This window comes from Wyeomyia smithii, chromosome 2, assembly GCF_029784165.1.
Source record: "Wyeomyia smithii strain HCP4-BCI-WySm-NY-G18 chromosome 2, ASM2978416v1, whole genome shotgun sequence".
Classification (NCBI taxonomy): Eukaryota; Metazoa; Arthropoda; class Insecta; order Diptera; family Culicidae; genus Wyeomyia; species Wyeomyia smithii.
The window spans coordinates 137,889,839-137,910,369 of record NC_073695.1 but is presented as its reverse complement, the minus strand read 5'-3'; the positions used below and the strand labels follow the sequence as shown (position 1 = coordinate 137,910,369).

At 35.6% G+C, this 20,531-nt stretch overlaps 1 protein-coding gene across 1 annotated transcript in view; it reads left to right on the top strand.

The window, feature by feature from the left end:
• LOC129724738 (RILP-like protein homolog) overlaps positions 1 to 1,303 on the top strand; it is a 52,244-nt gene extending 50,941 nt beyond the window's left edge. The window contains exons 2-3 of the mRNA XM_055679870.1: positions 190 to 926; positions 977 to 1,303. Of these exons, the coding sequence (XP_055535845.1) occupies positions 190 to 926; positions 977 to 1,094 (855 nt within the window). The 3' untranslated portion in view covers positions 1,095 to 1,303. The remainder of the gene's footprint in view (positions 1 to 189; positions 927 to 976) is intronic.
• The last annotated feature ends 19,228 nt before the right edge of the window (positions 1,304 to 20,531 follow it).

Below are 20,531 nucleotides of genomic sequence, written 5' to 3'. Positions count from 1 at the left end.
GGTTTAAAAATTTTCGATTAGACGGGTACGGGTCGGGTACGGGTAACAAATTTCCCATACCCGACCATCTCTAATATATATATATATATATATATATATATATATATATATATATATATATATATATATATATATATATATATATATATATATATATATATATATATATATATATAATTCTACTTTCAGGAAATGGAATCGATTGAGGAGCAATGGCGCTCAGAAACAAGGGACTTACTTCAGTTAATTAGTCGCCTTCAGAATGAAAACCGTCGGTTATCAAAGTCATGTGCATTAATTACAGCTGCAAACATGGTACAATCAACAGATAGTACTGATATTACTGATTCTGGAAATGATATGTGTTTCAACTGCGATTCATCCGCATTATCTGATTTAAAAATAAAAATGAACGAACTGAGTATTCAAATAAAATCTAAAGATCTTGAATTGCAGGAAAAAGCAACAGATATTGCTAATGTTTCTGTACAAATAGAAGGATTAAAAAAAACTGTGATTGAATGTCGTAGACGCCAAAAACTTTCGCAGAACCAAATAATTACCTTGTTCGAAGAACGAGCTGACTTTTTAGCTCAGTTGCAAGATCAGCAACACGAAATATTAGTTCTTCGTAAACGTTTGGGTATTGCGGAAAAGGAAAATGAAGACCTGACAGATCTGACAAAAGAAGATGAACGTCCACGTTTTTCCACTTGCGAACTTAAAGAAGTTCTTACTGAGCGAAATGATTTGCAGCTCAGAGTTAATGATCTTGAACAAGAACTACATGCATGCAAATACCCTACCAGTTTCAATTTAATCAAAGTATATAATGAAAACAATGATCTTCCTGTTCAAGGACCTCTGCCGTATGAACCAGATGATGCTCCTTGGAAAAGGCAACCAGGAAGCGGAATTCGTAAATTGTAAATAATATTACTTTTTTCGTATTTTTTGTTTATGTTATTCTTTTCAGCTTTCGCAAATTGTTTTCTGATGTCAATAGCGATTCTGTAAGCTGTCACAAGCACTCTGTTTCATCCCTCACCAAAATTGCTTTATCGAGTGGACCACATAGCGACATCCCGATATAAATTATTAGATTTCTTCCTGCGTGATTAGAAACATACTATTATGAAAATATACTATATTTGAATCGTAGTCGGTTTATATAAATACTCAGCTGAGAAACGCGTATCATCTATTTCAACATGTCAATAAAGTTAAGTATTTTTACCGTGAGATATTTCTATGTGAACACTACATGAATACCCTTAATGTATTTGTTAACGTACGTCTGATATATGCCCCTCGTTTTTTTTTTTTTTTTTTTTTTTTAAGGGGGGATTTGTTAGTAGCTTAAGTATTTATGATAAATATTAGTAAATAATGAGTATGTGTGTCCAATCACAAATGGTGACTTCTCAACACTGTTAGAAATTTGTAATTTTAATTGTTAGGATTTGTTTGCTTTCGCATTTAGGACTTATCATTCGTAGGGATTTAAACCTACTTGACAGAAAAGGGGAAGTAAATTTATAACTAACTTAATTGCTAACTTATTGGCTATAAAGAGAGCTTATCGTAGCAATTGAGGATTGCAACGATTTTTGTCGAAAATTGTTAATAATTTTTTTGACATAGCTTCTAATGGTTCAACACCAGTAAGTCTACGTAATTCGAGTGTACCAAACCAAGGAGGACGCTTCAAAATCATTTTCAGAATTTTATTCTGAATCCTTTGGAGCGTTTTCTTCCTTGTTGAACAGCAACTTGACCAGATCGGTACAGCATAAAGCATTGCTGGTCTAAAAATTTGTTTGTAAATCAGAAGTTTGTTCTTTGAACAAAGTTTAGAATTCCTGTTAATGAGAGGATATAAACATCTCGTATATTTGATGCACTTGGCTTGTATACTCTCAATGTGATCATTAAAAATAAGTTTTTTATCGTAAATTAGTCCCAAGTACTTAACCTTGTCAGACCAACTTAAAATAACCCCATTCATCATGACAACGTGATTATTGTTTGGCTTGAGGAAAGAAGCCCTAGGCTTATGCGGATAAATTATCATTTGAGTTTTAGAAGCATTGGGAGAGATGTTCCACTTTTGCAAGTAGGAAGAAAAAATATCTAGACTTTTCTGCAATCGACTGCATATGACACGAAGACTATTTCCTTTTAAGGAAATGCTTGTGTCATCGCAGAACAATGACTTTGTGCATCCTGGAGGCAAATCAGGAAGATCTGAAGTGAATATGTTGTACAGGACTGGACCCAAGACTGAACCTTGAGGTACACCTGCTCTGACAGGAAATCTATCAGATTTTGAATTCTGATAGACAACCTGCAGAGTTCGATCAGTAAGATAATTTTTCAAAATTTTGATTAGGAAAATTAAAAGTTTGCAATTTCGCAATCAAACCTTTATGCCAAACACTGTCGAGTGCTTTTTCTATGTCTAAAAGAGCAGCTCCAGTGGAATAATCTTCAGATTTGTTAGCTCGTATCATATTAGTAACTCTGAGCAATTGATGAGTAGTGGAATGTCCATGGCGGGAACCAAACTGTTCATCTGCAAATATTGAATTTTCGTTAATGTGTGAGATCATTCTGTTAAGAATAATTCTCTCAAACAGTTTACTTATTGAAGAAAGCAAACTGATTGGTCGATAACTTGAAACTTCAGCTCGGTTCTTATCCGATTTTAAAATTGGAGTAATTTTTGCTTTTTTCCATAATTTGGGAAAATATGCAATTTTGAAGCAGCAATTGAAAATTTTCACTAAAAATTCCATTGTGCTCTCAGGGAGATGTTTGATTAATATATTAAGTCGTCACCAGGTGCTTTCATATTTACGAAATTTTTAATAATTGATTTAACCTCATTCAAGTTAGTTTCAATTATTTCTGCAGGTAAAAAATTCTGGGAAGAAATTAAATCAAATTGACGTGTGACTTCATTTTCAATTGGACTCACAAAATTCAAATTTGAGTTATGAACACTCTCAAACTGCTGAGCAAGTCTTTGAGCCTTTTGTTCATTGGATACAAGAAAACGTTCACGGCTTTGAAGGTTTCTTAAGAATCTTCGACAGCTTCCAAAATGGTTTTGAATATGGTTTCAATTTTTCAACTTTAGTCTCAAAATTTTGATTTCTCAGAAGAGTAAATCTTTGTTTAATCTCTTTCTGTAAATCTTTATAAATAGTTTTAAAAACAGGGTCACGAGAACATTGATATTGACGTCTGCGGACATTTTTCAAACGAATTAGAAGTGTAAGATTTTCGTCAATTATTGGTGAATCGAATTTCACTTGAGCCTTTGGAACAGAATAATTTCTGGCATCAACAATTGCACATTTTAATGCTTCCAAAGTGGAATCAATATTCACTTCGTTTTGCAAATCAAGCTCATAATTGAAATTTCTCTCAATATGAGTTTTGTATCTTTCCCAATTAGCCTTGTTATAATTGAGAACAGAGCTCATTGGGTTTTAAACTGATTCATGTGATAAAGAAAATGTTATTGGAAGATGGCCAGAATCAAAGTCAGCATGTGTGATCAAATCACTACATACATGACTTTGATCTGTTAGCACCAAATCAATTGTTGATGGGTTTCTTACAGAAGAAAAGCATGTAGGACTATTCGGAGACAAAATAGAATAGTATCCTGAAGAACAATCATTGAATAAAATTTTGCCATTGGAATTACTTTGAGTATTATTCCATGATCGATTTTTTTTTTATTCTCACTTATTTTCCGTCGGTCTAGTTCCGCCACTGTTGTGGCCAATCACCGACGCCCAGGGAGGCGACTCCACACCCAGGACCCTAACTCACGACCCGTTGGTTAACGGACCGGCGCCAACGGCTTTACTTCCTCATGCGATGGAAGGCGTGATCCCAGAGATTTTTCGCCTCAGAAAATCTCCCGGTGTCGGCTAGGATTGAATCTAGACCAGTTGGGTTGGTTGTGAGTGGATCACGCAACCTCACAACCATCGACACCTATGTCGGCGGTGGGATTCGAACCCAGGCGTTTTCCATGATCGATGTTTAGCGTTAAAATCGCCGATTATAAAAAATTTCGAACGATTTCTGGTGAGTTTTTGTAAATCACCTTTAAAATAATTTTTGTACTCGCGTGTGCATTGAATTGGTAAATATGCTGCGGCAATAAATAAATTCCCAAGTTCAGTTTGAATTTCAATTCCCAGAGTTTCAATAACTTTCGTCTCAAGATGGGGAAGAGCACGATGTTTGATTCGGCGATGAATAACAATTGCAACTCCACCGCCGGAACCCTGAATCCTATCATATCTATGAACCACGTAATTGGGATCATATTTTAATTCTATGTTAGGTTTCAAAAATGTTTCAGTAATAATTGAAATGTGCACATTATTTACTATTAAAAAATTAAAAAGCTCATTCTCATTGGCCTTCAATGAGCGAGCATTCCAATTTAAAATTTTGATCGGTTTATTAAAAATCATTGCTAAATTTTGGATTAGAAACAATTTTTACTGTAAAATTTGTACCTATTTGAATGGCTTCAAACATTGATTTTGCCGGCAACATGGCGTTCATGAGATCGAACATTGCCTGTTGCAGAAAAGAAAGTTTACCAGCCGTAATAGGCCCCAGGCAGTTGACATTAGAAAAAATATTTTCGGTAGCAATATTAGCTGGGGTAATAGGTGTACAATTATTTCTAGCGTGTTTTGCTTACCCATATTAGCGGTCATTTTCGAATTACCAACATTAGGCGGTAGAATGTTCGAACTACCTGTAACCTGTGCATATGTTAAACGAGTATGCAGAGGGGTAGAAGAAGTGGGCGTTATTGGTACGCTTGGAGAATTTTGTTTTGAAGTTTGTTTTGATTGGGAAATTGATATTTGTTACCTTGCCTTGCCTTAACAATTGCTAAACAGACTGGGCATTGGTAAAAATTTGACATATGGTTGCCGTTACAATTCACACAGCGAAAATTTTTACTCTCTTTCACAGGACATGTGTCCTTTTTGTGAGAAGAGTCTACACAAATGAGGCATTTTTGGTCCATGTTACAGAACTTTGAACCATGGCCATAACGTTGGCAAATACGGCATTGGGTGATATGCTTTTCACCTCCGCCAAACTTCCTATAAACTTCCCACTTTACACGCACGTTATATAAAGTATGTGCTTCTTCAAAAAATTTTAAGTTATTAACCTCACTGCGGTTAAAATGAATTAAATAATTTACAAGGGAAATTCCAGTGCGCTGACTGTTTTCGCCTCGTGATTTTTGTTTCATCAGAATTACTTGGGTAGGGGCTATGCCAAGTAATTCTGTTAAAGTAAGTTTGATCTCATCAACGGTTTGATCGTTGGTGAGACCTTCAATACGACCTTGAACGGCTTGGCGCTTTTCGTATCATATGTAAAAAATTTATACATCTTTTCAGCTTAATACTGAATAAGACGATTACGACCCTTTATAGAGTCGGCTAATAAGCGGCATTCGCCTCTACGACCAATTTGATACGTAACTTTAACGTCAGAAACAAACGTTGAAAGTTCCTTTTTGAAAATATTAAATTCAGAAGAAATAGTTACCACAATAGGTGGAACTTTCTCCTTTTTTAAATATTTTACATTTTGTATAGTTTCATTACTAATAACTTCCATTTCACCAGCTTCTTGCTCAGGCAAAATATCAAAAGGATTGTCACTACAGACACTCGAAGTGTCAGAAAGAGATGCCTCTCTTTTCCTCCCCGCAGCGATGCGTGGTTTCTTTTTTCGTCCTGCCATTTCAGGTGATACGAAAAAAGTTAAAACAAATGTTAAATTCAAAAGTAGGTAGTCTTGAGAAAGACTGATGGGAAATAACTTTCAGGTAGTCTTTCAAAGACACACTGACGAAACACAAACTTTGAAGCTATAGGCAGTCAAAGACCAGTCCACAAGCAACCGAAAACACGTCTGACCTGTAGGACAGTTCAAGACGCACTCATATGCCCCTCGTTATTGGAGAGATGTATTCATCGAGTCGATGTGCTGAGTATAAGATGGGAGTTGGACAATAGCCAACAGAGAACAATTGGCGAAGAACGAGGGCAGATAAACAAGTATCGCATGCCAATGCACATGTGTTCTCGAAAATTATATCGCTCTGCTAAATTTGATCGTGTTATTACACAAAATTCAGTGTGTTTAAAAAATTACTTGAGATTGAGGGGTGCATAAGTTTAAATCCAATATTGAAAATACTGAGTTGATTTAAAATTGCTGAATAAGATAATTGAATTAAAGGTTAGGTCTGCAACAACTATGAATGATGATCCGCTAAAAATTATGAGAAATTTCATTTATAGTTAGCTTAATCAACATTATTTGGGAATCGATCGTCTGCAACAACTATGAATGAAGATCCGCTAAAAATTATGAGAAATTTCATTTATAGTTAGCTTAATCAACATTATTTGGGAATCGATAAGACGTAAATATGCTTGGTAGCAGATAATATCAAACGAGTAAGCAAACGAAATTGCTTTGGAGTGATCTAACTTGTTGTTTTGAGTTAAGAGGAAACTTATTGTGAGTACCATATACCGTATTAGTAATTTCATTAAGGGATTATATACATTTTTGCTCGAGAAAAAAGAGCAAAGTTTGGATTTTGACGTAGAATTACGTCTTACGGCAACATATACAGCGGACCAATTTCAATACAGGGATCCAATTTCAAAAATCAAAAACATCGAGAGCGTCACGAAAATTGGCCAATTTCAAACGTTTCGAACTCAGTCAGTTTTCAACCAATTTCCGTCATTTTTGCAGCAATCGATTGGAAAATCATCTAAGCATCCGTCCAAATGCAAAAAGTTGCAATCTGATTGTTTCTCAGTGCTAAGGTATTTTTTGTATTTGTCTATATTTCATCTGACATGAGTAGTGTCTTAATGAATAAATAAAAATTTACAAAATTGTCGAACGTGAAACCTTGTTTCTAAAACGACTAGAAGTTGCACTGAAGTCGTAGTGATCCTCTACAAGCATGAAAGTCAGAATCATCGAGGGTATCGCCGCATCATATGCATAAGCAGTACGGTGAAAACTTTCCTGCAGCAGTGACCGGTACCGGAGAGGACGTTGAGCCACACGAAAATCTAGCATAGAAAGTAGTCGAGGGAAGTTAACTTCCCCATTGAGCAACTTCGCGACGAACAACGCCTGTTGAATTTTACGCCTTTTTTCAAGTGTGTCCATGTTTAAAAGTTTGTTTCTGTTTTCATATTTAACAAGAGCTAGAGGATTTCGCTAAGGAAGGTGACGTAGGGCCAGTCGGAAGTTCTCATTACACTGAGAAACTTTGCTGAAGACTGCACATAGGTTGAATAGAGTATCAGAGTATTGGAACGTGTATTAAATGCAATAAATACATAGCAATTGTATTTTTATATGATACCTATGGTTATATTCAAACTGAAATATCACAAAAACACAAAAAATACACTTCTTTCAAATTTTCAGAAAATAAAGATTTTTTGATGGACAACTTTTAGGAAAAATCATGGTTTTTATGTATTATGTATTTTTTCGAATATTGTGTATTATTTTCACTTAAGTACTTCAGAAACTTCTGTACTCGGAAGAAAACGACGTAATTATTCAATTTCTATCGATAAAAGAATAGTAAGAAATTATTTCGAGTGAATTCATAAAATTATCACAATAAAACGTGAAATTCAGACAAAATTTATAAAAACTCGCAGATCTCTGAAACTTGAAGAGTTAGAAATTTTGTATATTCTGTAAAGTTTCATAAAATTTCAATTTCAGAGATCTACAACTTTGTCGTATACCGCAAAGCGTGTAGGGAAAGAAGTTGGCATCGCAACGCCACCTTTGCGGCTAAATTCCGAACCAATTTAAACATCCAAAATGACGCCCTAACTATACCAAAAAACTTTGTAGAAGATCGGAAACCGATTGGTCAAACCCTAAGAGCGCTATTAATTTCGTTCCGCTAGATTCCATTTCTGGCCCAGTGTGCATTGAAGCCTTTGGCAACTTTCGAAATGAGACCAAGTTGTCGATTGGCCTTGGCAATTATCGAGATGTAGTGGTTGTTGAATGACAGTATTGGATCCAGAACGACTCCCAAGTCATTCATTTTCTCAACCCTTCGGAGTGAAGTCCCGGTAATGCAATAATCAAATATAATCGGTTTTTTTTTAGCGATGGAACGTAATAACAGAGCATTCAGGTACGCTCACGATTAGTTTGTTGCGAACGCACCAGTCCGTGAACAGATTCAGCTGATTTTGCAAACAGTGGCAGTCTGCAATCGAACGAATCACCAAATACATTTTCAATTCATCGGCGTAAATGAGTTTGCAACCCAGACGCAATTTCGAAGCAACGTCGTTGAAAAAAAGCGTAAACAACAACGGACCTAAGTTTGCTGCCTTGGGGCACTTCGGATGAATTGTAGAAACTCAAAGATACACTGGAGTCAACTTTAATTCGAAGTTCACGACCAGTCAGATAAGATCTAATCCACGATAACAGCCTCGAAGAAGATCCAAGACGAGACAGTTTGGCCAACAGTATATTGTGATCGATTTTGTCGAAAGCCGCCTCCAAATCTGTGTAGATGACATCCACTTGAGTTTTGTTCTCCATTGCAGTAATATAGGTGCTGGTGAAATCCAACAAATTCGTGGTAACAGATCCCCCAGGCATGATACCGTGCTGATCATTAGAGATGTAGTTTATAGACTGGCTACGGATCACATCACTGACGATTATTTCGAATAGCTTTGACGTTGCCGATAAGCTTGTTATGCCTCGATAACTTCTTACGTTTCTCTTGATTTGAACAAAGGAATCATAAACGATTGCTTCCAAACTTCGGGAAAAACTCCATCGTTGAGGGAGCGGGTGAAAATGATTGCGAGTGGCGCAGTAAAATCAAGAGCACAGCGACAGAACATCACCGACGGTATACCGTCAGGTCCCGGAGAATTTGAACTTTTCAGCTTTTTCGCAGCAGAATAACCATTGCAGGAGTAACCACAAACGATGTCAGATTAAAGCAGTCCATAGGAACGTCTGATGCAGCAGACTCAGCTTCGAGTTCAGAGGCAGGAGTTTCGTCGAACACCGATGCAAAAAATTTAGCGAAGAGCTCGCAAGATTCGGCAGAAGATTTCGCTTCAACGTCATCCAAGACCACGTTGCACGGCACGGTAGAATTTTTTCGTTTACTGTTGTTACCAGAAACTTTTCGGGTTACGTCGTAGGTTAAACTGCATTTTTATGACATAAGCTTTATATAAAGCCGAGTTCAGCTTTCGATACGCGCTGGAAACCAATTTGCTGTAAGAAGATCGTAGCACGCAATGCTTTCGTTGGCAAGCATTTCTTTTGCTTTTATGTTCACGTAGCAGTGGGGTACCCCAGGCAGGCGAAAAAGGCCGTCTCTTTGAGGGAGCGTTCATTTTCAACCATTGCTGAACAATCGAACAGAAACTGGCAGCCATATCATTGACATTCTGGCAAGCATTTAGGCAATCCCAGTCAACAGTAGAGAGGTAACCACGTAATTCGCCGTAATCAATCTTGCCAAAGTTCAGAATGCGCTCATTGCAAAATGGATTCCGATCGTCAACCCGGCTCGTTTGTTGAACAGGAACAGATATTTCCAACGGCGAATGAGGTGGGTCAATGGGCAGCAACGCGCCTTTTTCAAACTATTGTAATATTGGAAATTGTTAAGCCTTGTCGAAACGCAAATGTCGACCTCTGATTGGTCGCTCGATGCTTCTCTTCCTAACAAGGCCGACAGAATTTTCCTAATTGACTAGGAATGCGCGCTTTGTGTTTAATGTATAATTCATTCCATGACTGTACCGATCAGTGATGCCACATTTTCATCTGCATTTTGAGGCTAAAAAAATGTTGCCACCTTGGTAAAATTTAAAAATATCTGTATAAAAAACTGCATATGTACTGAACTTGTTATAGCTTGTTTAACGTAATTCAGGAGAGTCATTCATACGCACGTTTACACGTAACAAATAAATATAATAGAACCTCCAACACGCTAAACAGCATTTATGCTCATTAATGTTTTTCAAAAGTATTAATAAATTTGATAGGCGACCTCATGAAAACAAAAAAAAAACTGTATAAATCTGTATTATTTCCATAAAATCTGTAATCTGTATATGCAGATATCTGTATTGAAAATACGTAAATAATCTGTATAAATACAGATAAATCTGCATGTGTGGCATCACTGGTACCGATACCACACGACGTTGGTTGCTGATCGCGACGAAAAAAGAAAAGCCGGATTTCAACTTCTGGCTGATCGCGCTGGGCGCATTGATACTTAAGCACCTATTTATCTAGCGGTTGTTATGGAGCTTCCGGTAGCTACAGAACTATTGTAAATGGCAGGCAATTTTAATAGACTTGCCAGTGTTGTTACTGTTGTGAAACATAGTATCACCTTTTGGTGCTCTACAATTATGTGATTGAAGTAGTTAAGATCTTTCATCATGTGTAACAGACGGAAAACCGCAAATTTCAGCATTTGCAAGCCAAGAAAAATTCAAAATTGCCTCAAAAACGTATTGGTGGCCCTGAGAAGAGCCGGTTGTAATTTTGACTTGTTCTCGTGCTTGGGGGCCGTTCAATAATTACGTAAGCATATTTTTTCACTTTCTCAACCCCCCTCCCTCCCTCGTAAGACATCGTATAATTTTTTGATACCCCCCTCCCCCCTAGTAAGATCTTACTGCCAGCATATTTAGATTTTTACTTTAGTTTTATCATCCTGAAGCAAGTACAATACTTCGTTTCCCCTTCGGTCCTTATTCGAGTTAATAGCCCTTTTTATGGATTTTACCGTCCACACCTTCATGAACATGGTTATTTGAACAGCAGCATTAACAATATTTTTCTTACGTAAGATAATCCATTTACCCCCCTCCCTCCCTTGTAAGATAACGTAAGAAAATTGCACACACCCCTCCCCACCTATTTGCTTACGTAATTATTGAACGGCCTCTTGATGGCAGCAGATAACAGAAACGCAGCACTCGCGATATTGCGTCTTAGAACAAAACGGTTATAGTTTGACATCACAACAGAATTTCGACCTTCATAGTCATGCAGGGTGGCGACTACCGGGAAAAACCTGGAGAATCAGAGAATATCAGAGATTTAATTTTTCGATCAGGGAAATCAGGGAATATCAGGAAATTAAAAAAGTCATTAGGGAAAATTTCTAAGGTTTGGGAATTTTTTTTTGCGGAGTTAGTTTTGAATTGGATTTATTTCAATGCGTTTGATGTGGACGCTCACCCTACAACAACACTCTATAATAATTAGGTTACTATGGAACGGGGTGAAAGTGATCAATTTTTATAATAATTTCATGTACATGTTTCCCGAAATAGTGTAATTTTAAAATAAGCTTTAGAAAACCTCTATGGCTATTGGTGTAATTTCTATCGTCTACCTAATGAAATTAATTCGAGAATTCTATAAGGTACTATGAGATAATTCGGGGTGAAATTGATCACCCTTGAAATCCATTCATTATTTGGAAATTGGCTTTTTTCGATGTGTTCATTATAGCTGATGATTTCTGAACTGAAAAATATCAATCACAGCTAGTTTGGAAACGAAAATAACGATATTTCAGGTTTATTCATTTTGATTCACGAGCTGCTTTTGCTAAATTTGCTTTCATTTGATCATCGTAAGACCGATTTCAGTTCGGTTTGTCGCAAAAGCTCAAAAACTAACTCTGTAAATCAAATATTTGTGGTTTCCTGCGAATTCATCGGTATTTAATGCCATGGAATAATCATTGTTGAAAATTACATTTTTTGAGCTTTTATCAAACTTTACTCACTTCTCCAAATTTAACGTAATTACCCCTTAATTAAGTTTGCTTTAAGTAAATTCAATACTTTTTTTTTGTTATTTGGAAACTTGTTTGATCAAATTTGATTGAGTGTTAACTGAGTTAGAAGAATTTTTCGAAAATATGGAAAATTGCACCGCGCATTGCATTGCAAGGTCGACAACACAGGTATGTGAATCATGCAAAATTGCATTTTAGGACACGTAAACATTGCCTAGTGTTGTAAGATCAGTATCTTTTGATTAAAATTTTTTATCACGAATTTCCAGGTGAACAACTTCACCCCACTGACCAATTTCACCACATTCCATGGTACTAAATTTGCTTTTCCGATGCGAAAACGAAAGAATTAATCAATGCCAAATGAGTTGAAAAAAAGCAAAAAATAATCGATCGTTTTCAAATTGACTGAAACTATGCACTCGTACTTGACTCAGTAATTTTCCAGAAGAACGTATCCATTTTAGCATAGGCTTTATTTAACCCTACCCCCGCGGAGGAACAGGGTTTTCCTCGATAAATGACCTTCAAACTCTTCTTACTCAGCAACCACATGCACGATTTGCAGAAACTCTATTGTAAATTAAAGATTGATCTGTTCTCTACCGTTTTAAATAGTTCCATCGTTAAGAATTTCAAGTATATTTGTTAAACTGCAATTAAAGCTTAAATATCAGTTGAAATCTCGCGGGAATGGATTAGAGCATTGTAGCACGGGAACTTTTTGTTGTATGTACAGTAAAACTTACTGAGAATGAATTGTAGGGAACTGATGAAACCTTATACAGGGATCGTAACGGTTAGATAATGCAACAGTAGTGACTTTAGTGACTAAAATATTAAGAAATAGTGCGCGCATTTTATGCTAATCATTACGCTTTTTTATAAAAACCAGTGGTTAGACGAGATTTTTTCTTTGGTTTCTTGCAATTGCTTCCAAACTAATGACGCACCATCTAACATCACCTGAGTAAGCTTCACCATTGTCATATTCCAGTATTTAAAAATGGTGATTACTTTCTTGCCAGCAATTACCAGAAGACTCAATAACCTGCTCAGTAGTTTGAGTGTGTTCATAACTCGAAATATAGTGAGTCCATTTGAAAACGAAGTCAAACGTTAATGTTATCAAATTTCTACTCCGAAATTTTGACCAGCAGAATTTATTGAAACTAACTTAAATGAGATTAAAGCTATCCTTTAAATTTTCAGAAGTATAAAAGCACCTCGTGACGATGGGATTTTAAACATTTTAATTGAAGTTCTTGAGAAATTCTCAGAAATTGTTTCAAAATGAATATTTCGCCAAATTATTGAAAAACGCCAAAAATACTCGAATTTTAAATCCGGATAAGAAACCAGCTTAGGTTTCAAATTGTCGACCAATCAATTTATGATGATACGAGCTAATGAATCTGAAGGTTATTCAACTGAAGCTGCTCTTCCATATGTAGAAAAAGCATTCGACATTGTTCAGCATAAAGGTTTGGTTGCGAAATTGTTAATTTCTAATTTTCTACTTTTTACAGTCAAGATTTTAAAACAATTATTCAATCAGAATTCCAAATCTGATTGATTTTCTTCTCAAAGCAGGTGTCTCTCAAAATAGTTATTTGATAACATCGTGTTTCTGTGACTTTGGTTGCCCCTAGGCGTTTCAGAAATGCCGCAAGTCTCCAGAGACTTCAATAAAATTTTCCCGTAGAGCAAGATCGCGCTAAATTACCTATGGTCGAATATCGACCATTTTTGATTTGATTGAAACTTTGCACACGTATTTGGCTTAGCAAACTCAGCATTTTTTACAGATGGAGAGATTTTTTACACCCGTGAGTTACATTCTAAAAGGGCGTATGTCTTTTGGCATAGGTTTTATTCGAAGCATTGTAGCCCAGAAACCGTTGGTTGTATAGAAAAACTGTCTGAGAATGAGTTGTAGGGAATTAAAAAAGCACCATAAAAATATACACTGTACAAAAAAAAACATTCTAAAGGCATCGGTTTTCGAGTTATTTTAAGTTTAAGCTCGAAAAATTATTAATATTCCGGAAAATACACGTTTTTCTTAATTTGTCCATGGCTCTCCAGCAAAAACCATACGTTCATTGGAATGCTTGATCAAAAATATACAATTCATTCTTTGACAACAAAACGATTGGATAAATAACTCAAGCGCTAAACCTTAGCCTACCTACACGTTCCCCCTTGCCGAATGTTTTATAAAAAAATATGTTTGTCGTGCAACACTACCTACTTGTTTACTAATAATAACTGTTTGTAAAGTACGCAACCAATAACTACTGGGTTACCTATAATTAGGGTTACCATTTGGTCGGGGTTGAAAATCAGGACAACTTTTTTCGGTACAAATTTGATATGAGGAGGTGTTTTTTTTTTTTGAGGTATCGATAAATAAAACACGTAATTTGAGATTTACACTTCAAAATACGCCACTCATTTATTTATTTGAAGTATTTCTCGGACGATACAATTTTGCAACTTTGATTCATTAGGCATTAGTAGATACAGTCGCCGTTCGATAACTGCAAAACTGTTAACTGCAACGCTTTTTAACTGCAAGACCGATAACTGCAACAACTTTGCAGTTATCGAACCGCAATCCGTCAAATCTGATGTCAGAGTCATATTTGACATTGAAGTGACAGATCTCGCGGGGGGATTCTAAATCCATTCGAAAATGAAAATTGTTGAATCTCTAGAAACATTTTATAAAGACCCTTTCATTCCTCTCGATTTTTTTTTTCGGTTTCGTTTACTTGTCTCTTCATTCTAGATGGGAGATTATAGATCTCCACTATACATCATTGAAGCAAAATCACCATGTTATGTGGTTCACTTTCCGTCATTATTATAAGAGAAAAAATATCCCTTGTGTATTGTTTGGCTAGCTTTTAGTACTCAGCGAGGCAGTGCATAGTAGATCACAAACAATATTTTGTGACCTAGCGTTAAATAGACCATTTTACGAACTGACAGGTGTCACGGATCTTGCTGACATTGATGTTGCATTTACTTGCGTTATGTCAGCGGTTCCGAGCTTCCTGCCAAAATTTCATTCATGAATTGAGTTCAAAAATTTCTCGTACAATCTTCAACATTTCTGAACATCCGGCATCATTCAGAAAAATCAAGAAAAATGCTAAATATGAAAAATTAATCAGGACGCTCCAAACGGATCTCAAAATCAGGACATGTCCTGCTAAATCAGGACGGATGGTATCTCTACCCATAATATCTGTTTTCGTATATAAATACGATTGCACTACTCCAGATGTGTTAGTAACAGTTTGCATTTTGTGTAGATGAATAAAGTGAAAATGGAATACACCAAGCCCAAATGCTGTAAACCCTTTCCTGATCATCGGTGCTCATCAAGCTTACACAAATTAAACGAAAACGTTATTGCAAAATTAAAAATATTGAACAGTCAAGCTCATTTTATTACGTCTTTATCAATTTGTGATTCGTGTAGTTATTGGAAAGATAGTCAAGCCACCATTCATCCCTTCGTTGTTTACTATTCAGAATCTGGAACACTTAAGAATATCAGCTTCATCATACTATCGGAAGTACTCCATCATGATACTGTTGCGGTTCAGGTGTTCATTGCTAAATTAATGAGTTTTTTGAAAACAACAATAGAGTTGAAAAAAGCGATATTAATGTCTGATGGAGCTGCCTCACAATATAAAAATAGATAAAACTTTGCAAGTCTTTGCAAGTTAAAAACAAAATATAACGTCGATGCAGAGTGGCATTATTTGCGACTTGGTAAAGGCCCATGCGATGCAATTGGTGGCATATTAAAACGAATGGCAGGAAATGCAAGTTTAGCTAAAGAACATGAACATCACATTACAAGCGCAAAAGAATTGTATGACTGGTCTAATCAGAAAGGTAATAAAAATTCATCAAAAATGTCATTTAGTTGGGTATCATATGAAGAATATGAACAAGGAGTAACAGAATGGAGCAATATTTTCAAAAAATCTATAATAATAGCTGCCACACAAAAGTATTACTCTTTTGTTCCGATTTCAGAAAATAAATTTCAGAAACTATGTTCCTAAGATAATGAAACTCAAAAATAAATATTTGATTCTTATATATATATATATATATATATATATATATATATATATATATATATATATATATATATATATATATATATATATATATATATATATATATATATATATATATATATATATATATATATATATATATATATATATATATATATATATATATATATATATATATATATATATCACTTAGAACATTTAACTCTTTTCTTGAGAACCGTTCGCCCAATCGTTTTGTTGTCAAAAAATGAATTGTATATTTTTAATCAAGCATTCCAATGAACGTATGGTTTTTGCTGGAGGACCATGGACAAATTAAGAAAAACGTGTAGTTACCTAAATAATTATAATTTTTCGAGCTTAAATTAGAAATAACTCAAAAACCAATGCCTTTAGAATGTTTACTACCAAGAGCTTTTTGATTCAAAATGACTCTCTGCATCTTTTAAAATCATCAGAATACAAATATTTTGAAAAATGTTTGAATTTGAATTTTCATGAAAAATTAATCTACCATAAAAAAAATATTTTTCATTTCTCCATCCTGGACTTTCTTTTAAAAGTTGCGTATTAACGTCAAGTTTCTTAAAAAAAAAAAAAAAAAAAATTCAACTCTTTTTTTTTTAAATTGAAGTTTGATTTTTTTTGGCCATAAAAATTTTTTTTGTACAGTGGATATTTTTTTTATGATGCATTTTCGATTCGCTACAACTCATTCCCTGACAGTTTTTCTATACAACCAACGGTTTCTGGGCTACAATGCTTCGAACAAAACCTATGCCAAAAGGCTTACGCCCTTTTAGAATGTAACTCATGGGTATAAAAAATCTCTCCACCTTTGAAAAATGCTCAGTATGCTAAGCCAAATACGTGTGCAAAGTTTCATTCAAATCGAAAATGGTCGATTAAATTTTCGCGTATTTCCCGGCGATTTGAAATGGTTATGCTCCGTAGGTAAACGGAAAAACGACGAACACAACCAGCAATTACTCTACGGCCTTTTGACGCACTTCTGCATTTACCAGGGGCACCAAAATAAACAGATTAAAAAGCAATAATACTTCTAGGGTACTTATTTGAGCTTAAGGACAACTTTTTTTCACTTTTGTCGACCAGTGTAATTTTTATTTTCAATTTTATCGAGCTGGATATGTTTCTCTGGTCAGTCCACATAAGCACTGAGGAAGACTGTACGTCACAGTCGAAATATATATTTGCGGACTGAATTTCAATATTTATTTCTAAAAAAATTAGTAGAGTATAACGGAAACCGATAACTATTTCTTTGATTTCTGGGTGATTAATCCTCCTGAAGGTGAGATAGAATATTTCTTTTTTATTAGATAAAGATAGACGCTTGGTGTCAAAGTTTAAGGTGATCTCAAAACAAAAAACTTTGCAGAACACACCATGTTTTATCTCTTACATATTATATTATAAAGTTTTCTATGAAACCAGAAAGGTAAAGTGGGCATTCGAAGGAGCACGATGATATCGAAAAATGTCTGATATGCATGCTTGGTTAAAACATCATAGCAAATTGAGTAACACACATTTCGACTCACGTCAGCTAATCATCAGTTGGTATACAGTTTTTGTTGTATTTTTCAAACATTTACGCAGCGTCCTTGCCATCTCAAGCGAAATGTGTATGGCGTCATCCATAAGTTGTGCAAGGACTTTTTTCGAAATTTTCAACTGTTAAGGTCGCAACGATAAATAATTCAACAAATTTAAGTTTTTGTTAGTTTTTTAATTTTTTTAATCTTACGTAAGATTCTCTTGAAACCCCCTCTTCCCCTTCGTAAGCTAGATGAGAGGCAAGAGAACGACGATGTATGTATGGAGCTGTTGAAAAAAGTTTTTGTTACAAAATCTGTTTTTCCTTCCGAGTGCCCACTTTGGTTTGTTCAGAAAAATTGCAGACAACTAAATTATCTATCTAAATAATATTAAAAAAAACAGTGATGACCGTTTTTTTATAATAACTATTTGTTTTTGAAATAAGTTTTTTTTTCAGTACAGGATCTCAAATTGAATTTTTTCACTATTTTTTTTTTATAAAAGCTCAGTTTTCTCAAATTCATCCCTTAACAACTTTTCTCTATCTTTCGTCATTATTCAGATATATTGATTTATAAAAAATACAACTGCAGCTTTTTTCATATGTTTGTACAGATAAATTTTCCAAAAAAAAAAAAAACACTGATTTTACGTATTTAGTTATTGATTTGACACCTTCAATTAAAAACAAAAATTAAAAATTTTCCCGACTTCATCACTTTCCCTATTTTATCACCTCAAACAGCATCAGGGGTAGGGGTGGGCGAAACGGCTCTTTTGCAAGAGCGGCTCTGAACCGCTCACTCACCGTTCCGAACCGACTCATATGAGCGACTCATGGTTCACAATGATTTACGATCGTTGACAGTTCGTGTTTTCTCGGTAAATTTCGGGTTTGCGCGAACTCATCAGTTCTGGTGCGCTCAAAATACCGTGGCTCTTTTTCGTGAGCCGTTCGTTTTTTCGCTCTTTTCTAAGAACCGGTTGATATGAACGGCTCGTGAGCCGTTCGCCCATCCCTAATCAGGAGGGTGATATAATCGGGTGATCACTGTAGTCGTAACTTGAATCAGTTTTAAATAAATTGGTCAGGGAAAAAAATTTGGAACATCAGGAAAAATCAGGGAATATCAGGGAATTTATTTTTGGAAATTGAGTCGCCACCCTGTCGTGTCTACCATTGGCAATATCAAACACGCAACAACCTGCTTCCATGCGACACAAGGACGGGAACATTTTCTTCTCTCAAGCCGCGCAACACGACACAATTCATGTTATTTTGTTGCATTTATAAGAGCTCTATCGGTCCGGCTGGACATAATGTCCACAAGAAATCTTTTTGTATATCCATGTTACGAAACTGAGACAAACTGTAGGAACTGGAAATAAAGGTGGGGCTTATCGAAAGATTGCCCTGAGCCAGCATGAATGAGATGTATTTTTCGTACATTAGTATTACGACATACGAAATAAAATTTTTCGAACGTTGTAGAATAATATAACTGGAAATAATTAAGTCACACCTCTCTTTCCAGTTATATCATTCCGCAACGGTCGTAAATTTTATTATGTCAAAGCGGATATCGCACGCTATCTGACAATGAAGCATTTATGCGATAATTGAATGAAAATTGCAATTGCAGCAATCGGCCTTTTTAAAGACTACTAAATGTATTTGGAAGAGCATACTGAATGATTATTATCAAACTGCAACTGTGATTTGATGCTACGCAAATGCACAGGAGTGTGATGTCGGTCGGCTAGCTCTCCCACACGGTTGTGATATCGGGTGCGATTCCCAATCGAGTCGAGGATCTTTACGAGCTGGAAATTTTCTCGACTCAGCACTGGGGCACGGTGTATCGTTGTACTTATCCTACACATGCAAAATGTGCCAAAAACAATATCGATAACGAATTCTCTCAACTGATTTAGTTGATCGAGACCGCTATTAGCCCCAAGGCTAAGCGTGCGATATTGTTGTTGATACTGTACATAACCGGCGAAATATACGAAACAAATCCGATTTCAAACAGAAAACTTCGGCATGTTCTGCTCACGATCCTGAGTCCGTTTTAGAAAATTCACAACGCTTCATTAACAAGGAAGTAACTCCTTAAAAAAGACGGTTATAGCTTGACATCACAACAGAAATTCGACCTTAATACTCATGTTTACCATCGGCAATATCAAACACGCAACAATCTGCTTTCATTCGACACGGGGATGGGTACATTTTCTTCTTTCAAGCTGCGCAACACGACACAATACATGTTATTTTGTTGTTTTTATGAGAGCTCTATCGGTCCAGCTCGACAGAATGTCCACAAGAAATCATGTTTATACATCCGTATTACTCAGAGGAGTTTCTTTCGGCTTCGCAGTCTTTAAAATGTGAAAAAAAAACGATATTTTTCTCTTACACCGACGTTTCGAATAATATATATTCTTTATCAAGGCTCTACAAGTAAATTTAGATCAAAATGATTTTTAGAAACAAATACATAAATTATGCACATAACATCATTACCGAGAGGACCATTTTCCTGTGAAGTGGTTCTTCGGCTAGAGCATTAATTGTCAAAACAGAAAGTAATCATCCTAGCAGAACATCCAAAAATACATTAAATTAGCTAAACATGATATCAAATACAATTTATGCTTTTTACATTATGCAAATTAAAAAAAAACAAATTAATAACTGTACACTTTAACGAAGCGGAACTCGTAGCACTCTCAATCATACTAAACCATTTTTTCCGTAACCAGCAACCTTGCATGCAAACTCTATTGCGCACAAGTTATGCTGTGTGACACTCGGTGGAAGCTGTCAGCGACCGTTGACGTTTGCTGTTGTTTATTTCTGTACTCCGCTTGACGTGTTGCATGATTGCTGTATATGTTGTGCTTAAGCC